We start from the raw sequence: 13051 nt of genomic DNA, 5'->3' as shown, positions 1-13051 counted from the left end.
TGAATGATAGTCTGTTAATCGCATGGTAATACATTAATATATGAATGATGGAGTCCTAATTCGACTACGTGAACTGAAATCTACTATCATGTGATATTAAATCGACTCTGGTATATCACATTGGACAAAAAAACATCACCATTGCTGAACCTAAATTCGGGACTAACATCGCTTATGACCAACAACATAGGATCTTACGAACAAAAACTGTAACACAAACACACATCCAAATTCAATAATCCATGGGAACGAAATCATCAAACTACGAGAAAGAACACATAAAAAATTTACGAGATCAAAAAACGACAACAAAAACAGAACCACGCAAGAATACTCACATCTAACAATATATGTACGAGAAAGCAGACCAATTTTGATGCAATCAATGTCGAATCAATCGTTTCCAGGACTGAGAAATTGAATGGAAAAAAGACGATAATATCAGCCTAAAAGTCACGTTGATTTCTTCCTTCCGTGATTTTAGGCAAGAAAACAGTTACATGAAATCACGTTCATATGGTAACAGGGACATTATAGGTATATCAAGTTATATATTTTGCCAAGTTGGCAAATTTGGGTCTATCACAAAAAGTGAAAAATCAAATGGACCCATGTCATTAGAAAATTCCAACAAGGGGGTTAGCCCTAATAAATCCATTGTAATATTGCGATTTTTTCAATGTAAATGTGGTAAGTGTCAGTAGCATCTAATTCGATTGTGCAAAGTGTCAATTACCCATTTATACTCAATTAATTATATTTCAATTAATTAAGATCGACAAAGAGTACAAATTGAAAGAAGTGTAATTGATGATTCAAAATCGTAAAAATGACAAATAATTTGAAATAGAAAACGAAAATATTGGCCATCTCTTTGATCGAAAGAAATCCAATACGGAGATCATGACTGGACAATTACCGAATTACCCCTACCTTAGCCACTTTGTCTTCTCCAGATTCCAATCATACAGCTGAACGTCACAAAACCCAAAGTACAACCATTGAAGCTCAACGAACAAAACCTAGACAGATCACCCCTCAATTACAGTGTCCGCCATTGATGCTCGGCTAGAAAGCAAAAAAATAAAATCAGAAAAATCGAAGAAGATGACGCTGAAACTGTATGCCGATCGTATGTCCCAACCTTCGCGCGCAATTATAATCTTCTGCAAGTAATTTCTCTTACCGATCCACTCCTCACCTTCTTCAACATACGAATCTTTGATTTTCCTTTCAATTACGTTGTTTGGAGATCAAAAGAACTTATAATTTAATTTATTTTTTTAATTTTTATTTTGAAGATTGAATGGGATAGATATCGAAGAAGTGAAAATCGACCTTTCCAGGAGGCAGCATTTAACTCCTGAATTTCGAGGTACTAAAAATTGAATTTGATTATGTCGCAGTAATTTATTTTCCTTTTTTTTTTAATTATTGTAATTATTTTTTACAGAAATAAATCCAATGAAGAAAGTGCCTGCAATGGTGGATGGAAGGTTCAAGCTTTCTGAGAGGTGCTCTCTTATTCTAGAAGATGAAGTTTTGAATTCCTTTTGAGATAATAGATAAACCCTCTATCGTATCGGATACGAAAATTTTATTCGATTGTGCTGCCAAATGGAATATAATTGTTCTCCGCATTCGCGTTTAATTCGTCGTTACATTCGCCTTCTTTATACAATCTGTAGAATCTATTGTTTTCACATTTTCTCGAGTATTTTGCAGTCACGCGATTCTGATGTACTTGGCTTGTGTCTTTCCCGGAGTTGCTGATCATTGGTGAGGTTTTTTTTTTATCTTCGATTATATGGTTTTTTCCCCGAATAAATAATATGGCGTCTATGTAATTTAAAAAGGCCTATGTTTAGACTTTTGTCGACGAGATTTGGTTGTTTTCATTAGCTTTTCATGTCATTTGTGTAATGAATGACTAACTTGATATAAACTCCGCAATACGCATAGTAGAAACTATATTACGAGAATTAATGAATCGATAACATGGCGATATCTTATAGAATGCTTTTATAATAAATCGATAATAAAGCTTATTTTATCTCTCGGAAAATTATGTGTGGAAGGTCATATTCTGCAACATAATAATGCTCTTATCCTTTAGGTACCCTGCCGACGTTTTCACGAGAGCAAAAATTCACTCGGTGCTGGATTGGCATCACTCGAATTTACGTCGTGGGGCAGGTGTTTATTTTGACCTCTACACGTTTGGGTTTTTCAATTTTATTTTTAAATTTTTTATAGCGATTGTATTTCGATTAATGGCAATATTATCGCTAAAATTTGATTGGTTATTACTAGCTTCTTTGTAATGAATGCTTATGTTTCCACTTGCAGCTTCATATGTACTAAATTCGACACTTGCACCTGCACTTGGGCTGCCTCTGAATCCAGAAGCAGCAGCCGAAGGAGAGAAACTTCTTTCGGCCTCTCTTATGAAGATTGAAACTGTGTGGCTTAAGGGAAAAGGTCGATTCTTGCTCGGGAGCTTCCAACCTTCGATTGCTGATCTTAGTTTAGTGTGTGAAATCATGCAGCTTGAGGTACAAATCTTCTTTTTATTACACTTTCGATCCTATTTTTTTTCCTCTACGTTCTTGAAGAATTTTTTGAGACGATGATGTCATGTTATGTTTGTTCTTTCTTATTACAAAGCTTGTGGATGAGAAGGATCGAGAACGAATAATGGGCCCACACCCAAAAGTTTTGAAATGGATCGATGATACAAAGAAAGCAACGAGGCCTCATTTTGATGAAGTACATTCAATCCTTTTCAAAGTTAAAGAGAAAATGAAGAAGCTGCAATCTGATGGAAGTGTGGGTGAGTCCACAAGAAAAACTTCTCCTCGCTCTAAGATGTAAATGCACTCGAGAAAAACGAATGGCTTTGTGTGGCCTTTTGTAATTTCTGTGTTCTTACGAATGTAATCCTTGAAATGATATTTTTTTTTCAAAAGAATTACGTTGAAAAGTGATTGTTGTACTAATTTTCTTGGATTACGTTTAATCATGTTCGTCACATTTCATGTTGGATGGGGAATAATCGTAGAACATTACTCAACAACTGTATAAACGTAGCTGTTCTAAACTCGTAAGTTCTAAGCAACAATTTCGGGAACGTTACGTTCCTAGTTAACTTTTAGCAGGTAAAAATGTCGATGTGTACAAGTTACGAGAAATCTTACACAGATGAATATGAGAGGCAAAAATAAGAGAGTAATTAATAGAAGCCAAGTTTAAGGAAAATCAAGAACTAACAAAATGCTACACACAACTAATAGACTGTATCCGATAAAAGATAGTAAACAAAATAGTTCAGCAAATCCTAATTAACGACGAGTAAATTCACAACAGTTAAAAGAAGTTTGATAAACGCAGAAAACATCAAAATATCCAAACATACACCACAATCAGGCCCATATAGAGGTTATACAGCTGCCAAAAAAAGACGAACACTCGATCCAGTACTGGCTCAAGCCTCCTCTTCTTGGTACTCATCTTCTTCCTCATACTCCTCATCTGCAGTGGCATCTTGATACTGCTGGTACTCTGCAACTAAGTCATTCATATTGCTCTCAGCTTCGGTAAACTCCATTTCATCCATGCCTTCACCAGTGTACCAATGCAGAAAAGCCTTCCTTCGAAACATAGCAGTGAACTGCTCGCTCACCCTCCTAAACATTTCTTGAATGGAAGTCGAATTGCCGACGAAAGTGGAAGCCATTTTCAGACCAGTGGGCGGAATGTCGCAAACTGTGGATTTCACATTGTTCGGGATCCACTCGACAAAGTAGGACGAGTTCTTGTTCTGGACATTGATCATTTGCTCATCCACTTCCTTTGTGCTCATCTTGCCTCGGAAAACGGCTGAGGCGGTGAGGTAGCGACCGTGGCGGGGGTCAGCAGCACACATCATGTTTTTGGCGTCCCACATTTGCTGGGTGAGTTCCGGTACGGTGAGTGCGCGGTACTGCTGTGAGCCACGGGAGGTGAGTGGAGCAAAGCCCACCATGAAGAAGTGGAGACGTGGGAATGGGATTAGGTTGACCGCCAGCTTTCGGAGATCGGAGTTCAGTTGACCAGGGAAACGTAGGCAGCATGTGACACCGCTCATGGTTGCAGATATCAAATGGTTCAAGTCTCCAACTAACCAAAAAAATAATCAAAGCATTAATAAATTAGTCATTTGAAGTCAGATTACAAAGGATATAACACAGAGAACAGAAATGCTATATTGACCACAGATAGTTTAACATGTCAAGTTAAATGACATTTCCAACCAAAAACAAAGATTAAGAGTACAAAGATTGGATATGTAAGTACCCTAAAATAAGACAACCCCAAACAAGCATGTATAACAGTAATCAGTCACCACTCAACAATCAACAAACACCTTTTACTTTGTTTCAGTACCGTAGTACTAACTATGCTTCATAAAAAAGGACGAGCACCAGAGAACTGAAAACTCTACAAGCTAGAGCTGACTAAACTCATCATAATCTTCATGCTTTCTGGTTTACAAAACTAATAAAGAAAGGCACTGATTTACTTGAAAGTGCAAGATTATACACATCAATATTAGGTAAAAGAACCGTGAGAATTGCAAAACAGATAAACCATCCATTTTGAAGCAAATAATAGTTATCATTTAAAGTCAGATTTCAGAGAATGACACTGAATCGAAGATTAACATACAAACTTTGGATATGAAGCACTCCAAAATAAGGCGACCTTAAACACACATGTATAACTGTAATTAGTTGCCAAGTGTTTCGTGCATGAGGACTGGAGAGCTGATAACTACTTACCCTAGAGCTAATTAAACCCAACATACTTTTTATTCTTTCGTCGTTTCCTTGATTACAAAATCTAATTAAGAGAGCAATTTCCAAAAGCATAGTTTCACTTCATAGTGAAAGGATGACATGCAATAGACAGATAATAAAAGGGAAATTAAGCACTTACAACTAGGAGTTGTCAGCTTGAGAGTTCGGAAACAGATATCATAAAGAGCCTCGTTGTCGAGGACCATGCACTCGTCGGCATTCTCGACAAGCTGGTGTACTGAAAGTGTTGCGTTGTAGGGCTCTACCACTGTGTCAGACACCTTTGGAGATGGGAAGACAGAGAATGTAAGCATCATTCGGTCGGGGTATTCTTCCCTTATCTTTGATATCAGAAGGGTTCCCATTCCAGACCCTGTGCCCCCTCCTAAAGAATGGCATACTTGGAATCCTACAAAATACAACAGATTCATCAGAAAAACCAGAACAAAGGTGTTACTAATATCGAATTATATCTCGAATCTGAAAAAAATGTGAACGGCAGAGCAAGTTTATGAAGTAATAATATTCACAAAAACCTACAAACTTCAAGGAGTAAAAACGAAAAGGACTACAAATACAGAGCATAAAAAAACAGATCCACACACAATAAGCATATACATGATACTCCAACAAAGGAACTTCAACAATAACAAACCCTAACAAGTTCAATCATACTCAAACAAATAATTCACTACGACTATTTTAAGAATTATCCAGTATATCCACACTTCAATAAACACAACTACTATTTCATAAACAGATCAACAACAGAAGAACAATACAAACACCAAATTGAACAAACGAACACGGGAAGGGCAAAAAGGTAATTATTACCCTGGAGGCAGTCGCAGTTTTCAGCTTCCTTCCTCACGACATCGAGCACGGAGTCGATGAGCTCAGCTCCCTCAGTGTAGTGACCTTTCGCCCAGTTGTTCCCGGCGCCGGACTGGCCGAAGACGAAGTTGTCCGGCCGGAAGATCTGGCCGTACGGACCGGACCGGACGCTGTCCATGGTTCCCGGCTCGAGGTCCATGAGAACGGCTCGGGGAACGAAGCGGCCGCAGCTGGCTTCGTTGTAGTAGACATTGACGCGCTCGAGTTGCAGATCGGAGTCGCCCTGGTAGCGGCCGGTGGAGTCGATCCCGTGCTCGGTGCAGACGACTTCCCAGAACTTTGCTCCGATCTGGTTGCCGCACTGGCCGCCCTGGATGTGCAGGATTTCTCGCATTTTTTCTAGAGAGAGAAAGGTAGAGTGTAGAGAGAGAGAGTGAGGGTTTTGCTTCTGTGTACGGGAAATTGGGGGTTGTGTGAAGTGAGCGGAAATGGAGATTGAAAAGGGGGAGGGGGATATAATTTTGGGGGAGGGAAAAAGTGAAAATTTTGAATTTGGGTTCTGATCAGGTGCGACGCGTGCTTTGTTGTGTCTTTGTAACTGGACACGTGGCGAGGGTGAATTCCAGCGGTATCACGTGATCTCCATTCTTTTATAGTTTTATATATTCCTTTTTTTTTTTTGGTTTTGCACATGAAGTTTCTAATTTACTACTTAATAAATTTAATAATTATCTTAACGCCTTCGTTTTGTTCAGTAGATTAGTCATAATTAATTAAATAATGGTGGCGGTTATACGTAAGCTCATTTTTCTATTAGTTCAAAATCGCATAAAGAAGTTATACCGGATTTTTTTTATTGTTGATCTACATACACTAATGTGTGAGTGTATGTGTCTATGTTTGTGTTCTTATGAATGTAAAACATCTAACTTATATATTTCACCCAATGGAGTATAGTATAAACCCATTTTAATTTGGACTTGGAGATTAGATTAATTTTCTACTCCCTAACTAAATATTTGACAGAATTTAGATGTGGTTATAAGATAAAATTCTCAGTTTTTTTTTTTTTTTCATTTTAATCATCCTTACAAAATTTATTATAAGAGGTATGCTCCTAATTTAAAATAATAATAACATTTAATCGAAAATAGGAATTTGTTAATCGAAAATATCATACTAGTCACTACTATTTAGTTAGTACTCAATAGAATTTAATATCGATAACAGATCGAAGTATTTATATTTAGGCCTCGTTTGTTTGTCAAAATAAGATTAGTCAATATAAATATAAATAATCTAATAAAACTCAATTGTGTTATTGGATCTTGAAAATTCAAAGAAAAAATATACTAAAAAGACAAGATAAACCTTAATAACATAATATTTGCCGGTCGACCTAATGAGTTACTAAATACCATAACATCAAACAAAATTTAATTATTTAGTTAATAATGCATAATCTCTCTAACAAAACCATGCCTAAAACCATTACTCAACACTATTAACACAGAACAACCTCAATTACTAGTTAATAATTTGAACGTGCAAAACATTAAATTTGCAGGCTCTAAGTAAAGAGAGAGAAGAAAAGGAAAAAAGAGAAAGCATCCATCAGCCACGTTGGTTACTGGAGAAAGTCTGACTCTGACACGTGCTGTGTACATAATAACAATATCTATCTTAAAATTCTCAAAAAAAATAAAAAAATTATTAATTTATAAGATATATATATATATATATATATATATATATATATATATATATATATATATATATATATATAACTTGACAAGCACAACAACTCTGCTCAAACTTCACCATCACAAAGCGCAAGCACAATTTTCTCAATGATGGAATTGCCCACCTATTAATAATTTATTTTTAAACACAACAACAATTATCTTTGGTGGTGCAATTTTTTTTTATAGGTATATAATATTGTCCAACCACAGTTAAATAATGGCAATTAGGAAGATACAGAAATTTTAAAAGTTTAGGAATTGAAAAATCCAAATAAGAAGTCTACCTTTCTCTAAGAGACCTACATTTAAGGAGTGCCGGCGAAGAGTTTCTCGGCGTCAGTATTCCGACGATCAAGTCAGTCGGAATCGTGCGGAAAACAATATATGTGTATTTACAGTGATGTATTAGAAGTAAGATGAATTTAGTCCCCCTCCGTCTCTAGTCATATTCACACGTGGGTGTAATGTGATTACTTCAGGATGTTTGACTGTTAAATGTGAGTTGTCGTGTTGCTTGTGAGTTGGGTCGGTTCAAATGAGGAAAACTCGCGATCCCTTCCTTTTGAAGTCAAAAGTGAGCCTTTTCTGCAGTCCATGTCATTTTGCAGGCTTTTTGCCTTTCTCTGTCTATGGGGTGAGTGCAGTCACATTCACCTCATCGTCTATGACTACCCTAGGTGGGGCAGTGGCCGGCTTAGAGAGTCGGACGGGAGTGGGTCTGAACTTTCTTTTAGGTTTTTTATTATTTGGGCCTTTGATGCCATCCAGCCTGTGTCAGAAACAATTATTTTTATTTTGGAATTCCACGTTTTATGATTTTTTTTCAGAATTCAAATTGGATTTTTCTTTTTTCATAGTTTTTGACCCAATTTAGAATTACACAAAATAATTCTAGAATTTATGAATATTGTTGATTACTATCCAAAAAAAAAGTTGATTTTGGACAAACTTTTCATTCAATTTCTAAAATTGTGATTTTTTAATTGAATTGTAGTTAAGTAGTTTTCAATTAAAATGGTTTTGATTTTCTTTTTATGTTTTTAAAATTACAAATTGATTTTTTTTTATACTAATAAAAATGTGGAAAAAAGGGAGTTGCATGCCACTAGAGTCTTAAATTTAATTATGTTAAAAGAAAAAAAGAAATGAAAAAGTCTAAACCACAAAACTTCAACCCCACTCTACTTTATTTATTCCACCTGTTTTTGGCCCTTATTTAGATTGATTCATTCTTATTGGTGCATTTGTCTTAGTTCATTTTTTAGCAAAATTGGATAAGTATAGAATTGTCAATTTCAGAACTTTCTGGAAAGTATATAGAATTCATGATTTTAGCTGGCATGCCCTATAAGATATTTTTTATGAAAATACTATTGACTTACTTCCACTTGGCTCCCTTAAAATGTAGCATTTTGCACTTTGCACTCTTGAAAAAAATGAGTAGCATTCTGCATACTCGAAACACAATATATCATTTACAATGCGCTATAATTTGAATATTTAAAAAAATATGAGGGCAATTTCGATTTTTATTGGTTTTCCATTTTTTATTTCACGGATGTAAAATAATAAATTAAATTATTATTTTCTTCTACCTCCAACATAAATACGATTGTACACAATGAAAAGGAAAAAAAATCACAATGAATTACTGAAAAGAGAAAAAACTATAGTCTCTTAAGAAAAAATATCACTAAATTACTAGGTTAATTGATCTTTTATTGTAATTAGTGAAAATATTTGGTAGAAATCTCTCAAAGAAAATAATATAATTTTCAAATAATTTGATAACATATAGCATTAAGTTCATTTTGTTTTTTGTAAAATATTATTTTTAATATATTGATGAGATATATTTTTTATTTTTGCACGTTCTAGTTTAAAAAGAATTGATTAATATAATTTTTTTTTTTTGACATTTGGCATTCTAAAAGCATACCACTAATTACCTTTATTAGCGTTAAAAATTCATCTAGAGTGCATTATCCATTTCGAAGGTGCAAAATGCCATTAATTTTTTTTAAGGGTGCAAAGTGTCAAAAAACTATATATTAAAGGTTTAAAGTGGGATCAAACTATATATATATTAACTATATGTATCTATGGCTCAATATTTCAGCATTTTTTTCTTAATTGTAATGATAAATATAAGATGCAAGAAATATTAACCCTCGGACAAGAATATGTGTCTTTAAGAATTAGACAAAACCTCCATTTTCTCAGAACAAACATCATTTACAAAAACACCTCAAGAAAGAAATTAAATGGAAAAATAAAAAAATTAAAAAAATGCTACCGTATACGTCTCAATTTACAGTAAATTCGCCGTTACGGCGAAAGCGCCAGCTCAGCCCAAGCAAGAGAAGAAGCCTTCATCTCGGCAGACAGTGACGTGTCAATACCACTTTCCAGCATGGCGCACAATTCACGCATGGACGAACGAGTGCTCGTACTAGGATGAATGCACAAATTCACCACCTCGCATATCACCTTCACATCGTCGTCGCTAAAATGTTTCAACGTGGGGTCCACCACACACGACATAACCTCCGGCATCTCCAAATATTCCTTCGCCTGCAATAATAATAATAATAATAATATATTATTTTGAAATATTGCCTTTTAGAGGTAACGTTTGGACGAAAAGAAAAAAAAAAGTTTCGAGAAATTCGTAATTTTTTTTTATTAGTGTACCCAATCGACTAAGCACCCTCTATCCTGACAGTACGGAGGTCTCCCACTGACAATTTCGAGTAATAGAATACCGAACGCGTACGTGTTTCCTTGAATATCGAGATTCCGTACTTCCATAGAATTTGGGAGAAGGCAAACGGCACCTTCGTTGCTTATTGTGCCTGAGCTCTTTTCCGATCTCGAAAGAACTGTTTTCCAGCACTCAAAATCAACCAGCTGCAAAACGAAGTCGAACATAATAAGTATTCGGAATTTAATAAATGCATTTGACGTTTTTATCCTTATTTTCCTAGCCCAAAATTCCATTTATAAGGGCAATTTAGACATTTCACCAAAAAAAAAACAGAGTTTATTTCGCAAACACATCAGCGTCTAAATTAGGTACTTAAAAGTCGATTTTTCTTTGTAATTCGCAAACACCCCCAACGTTGATACATAAGTAATTATTTGAAGCTTAATAAATGCAGTAATTATTTGTAGCGAATCCATGATTCGAATCGAGGGTATTCGGAATTTAATAAATGCATTCGACATTTTAATCCTTATTTTCCTAGTCCAAAATTCCATTTATAAGGGCTATTTAGACATTTCACCTAAATAAATTAAAAAAATAAAGTTTATTTCGCAAACACCACCTTCGACTTCTTGTTAGTTCAAACAAAAAGAAGTTCGTATGCATACGAATTGACAAAGTGATCTCAGCGTCTCACCTTGGGAGAAAAATCATCGGTCAAATAAACGGAACTCGAACTCAATTCCGATATAGTAAAAGATGGATCGAGTTCAGTGTGGAGATACTTTAATCCACGGGCTATCCCGATAATAATATTCATGCGCCTCGTCCAAGAAAATTGGCACGCTTCTCCATCTGCACTCGACAAAAAAAAAAAAAAAAAATTACTTTTTCTTTTTTTTAATTTGTTGCAATAAGTTCATAAATAAGAAAATAGAGACGAAAAATTAAATATTACAATGGAGGTGCTCGTATAATGTTCCATTCGAAGCATACTCGAACACAAGCATCCTCGTAAACGGATTGGTCTCTCTGCAGTATCCGAGCAATTTTCCCACATTCTCGTGTTTCAATCTCGCCAAATCCGCCACCTAAAAAAAGTTGCATATATTCCTTAATATAAGCAAAAAATTTCCGATTAACCAAAAAAAAAAAAAAAAAAAAGAAAAAAAAAAAAGATACCTCTTTTTGAAAATAAAGCTCGAGGTAGTTCGTCCAATGCTCTTCCTTGATGCAAAGAGATATTACGGCAATTTCGGGCCCACCTTTGAACGTGCCTTTGAACACCTGGCTATCGGGAGAGGATCCGATTATGTTGCTAAAATCTTCACACGCTACTTCGAGTTCTTGTCTGCTATATCTCACTACATCCTTCAGTACTTCGGAATCTGTGTAAGCCTTTTTCTTGCTTAGTGCATTGCATATTATGGGTTTATTACATTTTACACCCCTGTGTTTACTCTAATTGCTAAATAAGTCCTTGTGTTATTAATATTAGTCAAAAGAACCCCATAATGCAATTTTTTTAGCCAGCATTTAGGGGTTTGTGCGCTAAATAAAATGCATTATAGGGTTTTTTTTGCTAATATTAATAACAAGGAGACTTTTTTAGCAACTCGACATATTACATTCAGCACCCCTGTGTTTACTTTAATTGCTAAAGAAGTCCTCATATTATTAATATTAGCAAAAACACCCCTCCAATGCAACTTTTCTTTAACAAATTACCCCCTAAAACCTCACCATTTAGGGGGCTTCAAGCCAACAAAATGCATTATAGGATTTTCTAAGCTAATGTTAATAACACGAAGACTCTTTTAGCAATTTGATATAATATAGGGGTACTAAATGCAATAAACTCTATTTATGAACGGGTTTTTTTTTCCGGACACTAACCTATGCAAATTGCTGTGTAGTCCTTAGTGCTCGAGGATTTCTTCCACGGGGGAGTGATAGAAGGACGTTTTTTCTTACATTTTCGAACGATGGTTAAAAGAGTAACGGCAAAGAGGATAAATACCGTAATTCCGATCACTATTTCGAGAGCAAAGAGCCACACGGGTTTTGATGAGTCGCGTTTGGATTTGTCTTCACTGGGCGTGTTCTTTGCGTTAATCTCCGAATGAGCTTTCGGCGGTTGAGCAATGGCAGCTGGATATCGTTGAATAATTTAAATAAAATTGAAATTATCATTTAATTTTTTTTTTCAGATGTAATAAAAGTACGAGCAGGTTACGTACCGCATTGAGCAGAAGTGCGCTGCCTGACGTCTTTTTCTTGAAGGCAATTACCCTGGAAACTTGATCTATATTCGAAAAAAATAAATATTAAATACAAGAAATTAAAGAAAATGTAAAATGAAACGAAAAAAAAACGAGTACGTAAAATACCTAGGAAGATATTCCAAGCACTTGGGTATGCTTCCGACGAAAAAATTGTACGAGAAATCAGCTAGTTTTAATTGGGAGGACTGACAAAAACCCGTAAGGCTACCGCTTGAAGCATACCTAATGCAAATTTTACGAAGTAATTATTGAAAGTAAACTCAAAGAAGCAAACAACAAATAAGATAATTAATTACGTCTTGATTTTATAGATAGTTCAAGATTTTCAGAGAAAGTATCTCGGCAATACAAAGACCAAACTATTAGATACAGTTGACCAAAAACGGAAAATAATCAGTGATACGAACATCGGTATCACCGCCTCATTTGTAGTATAAATTATTTCAAGAAAATAAGAAATCACACGAAAGTATTTTTTCTATACTTACATTTTATGGGTATTGGAGGAATAATCGGAGCCATTGATCGCAGGTATGTTACCCGAAAGCTTATTCCTATCGAGTCGAAGTTCCTCAAGGTATTTCAAGTTACCGAGCTCCGAAGGTAACTTTCCGGTTAACCCATTAGATTGAAAATTTCTGC

At 35.3% G+C, this 13051-nt stretch overlaps 3 protein-coding genes across 3 annotated transcripts in view; 1 reads left to right on the top strand and 2 right to left on the bottom strand.

Annotated features, from left to right (window-relative positions):
- Positions 1-900: 900 nt before the first annotated feature.
- LOC105956925 (glutathione S-transferase T1) lies at positions 901-2999 on the top strand. Its single transcript, XM_012980838.2, has 7 exons — positions 901-1172; positions 1302-1375; positions 1454-1514; positions 1726-1779; positions 2117-2196; positions 2350-2555; positions 2668-2999. The coding sequence occupies exons 1-7, from the start codon at positions 1108-1110 to the stop codon at positions 2872-2874; spliced, it is 747 nt and encodes a 248-aa protein (XP_012836292.2). The 5' UTR covers positions 901-1107; the 3' UTR covers positions 2875-2999.
- Positions 3000-3208: 209 nt separating this feature from the next.
- Positions 3209-6221, bottom strand: LOC105956924 (tubulin beta-2 chain). Its single transcript, XM_012980836.2, has 3 exons — positions 5673-6221; positions 4978-5247; positions 3209-4158 (listed from the first exon to the last, which is right to left on the bottom strand). Exons 1-3 carry the CDS (start codon positions 6064-6066, stop codon positions 3485-3487), a joined length of 1338 nt encoding a protein of 445 aa, XP_012836290.2. The 5' UTR covers positions 6067-6221; the 3' UTR covers positions 3209-3484.
- A 3395-nt stretch (positions 6222-9616) lies between these two features.
- LOC105956923 (putative LRR receptor-like serine/threonine-protein kinase At1g63430) overlaps positions 9617-13051 on the bottom strand; it is a 4997-nt gene continuing 1562 nt past the window's right edge. The window contains exons 5-13 of the mRNA XM_012980835.2: positions 12898-13047; positions 12515-12631; positions 12365-12429; positions 12021-12275; positions 11307-11512; positions 11083-11215; positions 10822-10979; positions 10112-10327; positions 9617-9991 (exon numbers count right to left, since the gene is read on the bottom strand). Coding sequence (XP_012836289.2) covers positions 9746-9991; positions 10112-10327; positions 10822-10979; positions 11083-11215; positions 11307-11512; positions 12021-12275; positions 12365-12429; positions 12515-12631; positions 12898-13047 — 1546 coding nt within the window. The 3' untranslated portion in view covers positions 9617-9745. The remainder of the gene's footprint in view (positions 9992-10111; positions 10328-10821; positions 10980-11082; positions 11216-11306; positions 11513-12020; positions 12276-12364; positions 12430-12514; positions 12632-12897; positions 13048-13051) is intronic.

This window comes from Erythranthe guttata, chromosome 5 (assembly GCF_056151865.1).
Source record: "Erythranthe guttata isolate IM_541 chromosome 5, IM_541, whole genome shotgun sequence".
Classification (NCBI taxonomy): Eukaryota; Viridiplantae; Streptophyta; class Magnoliopsida; order Lamiales; family Phrymaceae; genus Erythranthe; species Erythranthe guttata.
The sequence above is the reverse complement of the archived record's forward strand: the minus strand, read 5'-3'. Positions and strand labels throughout refer to the sequence as shown.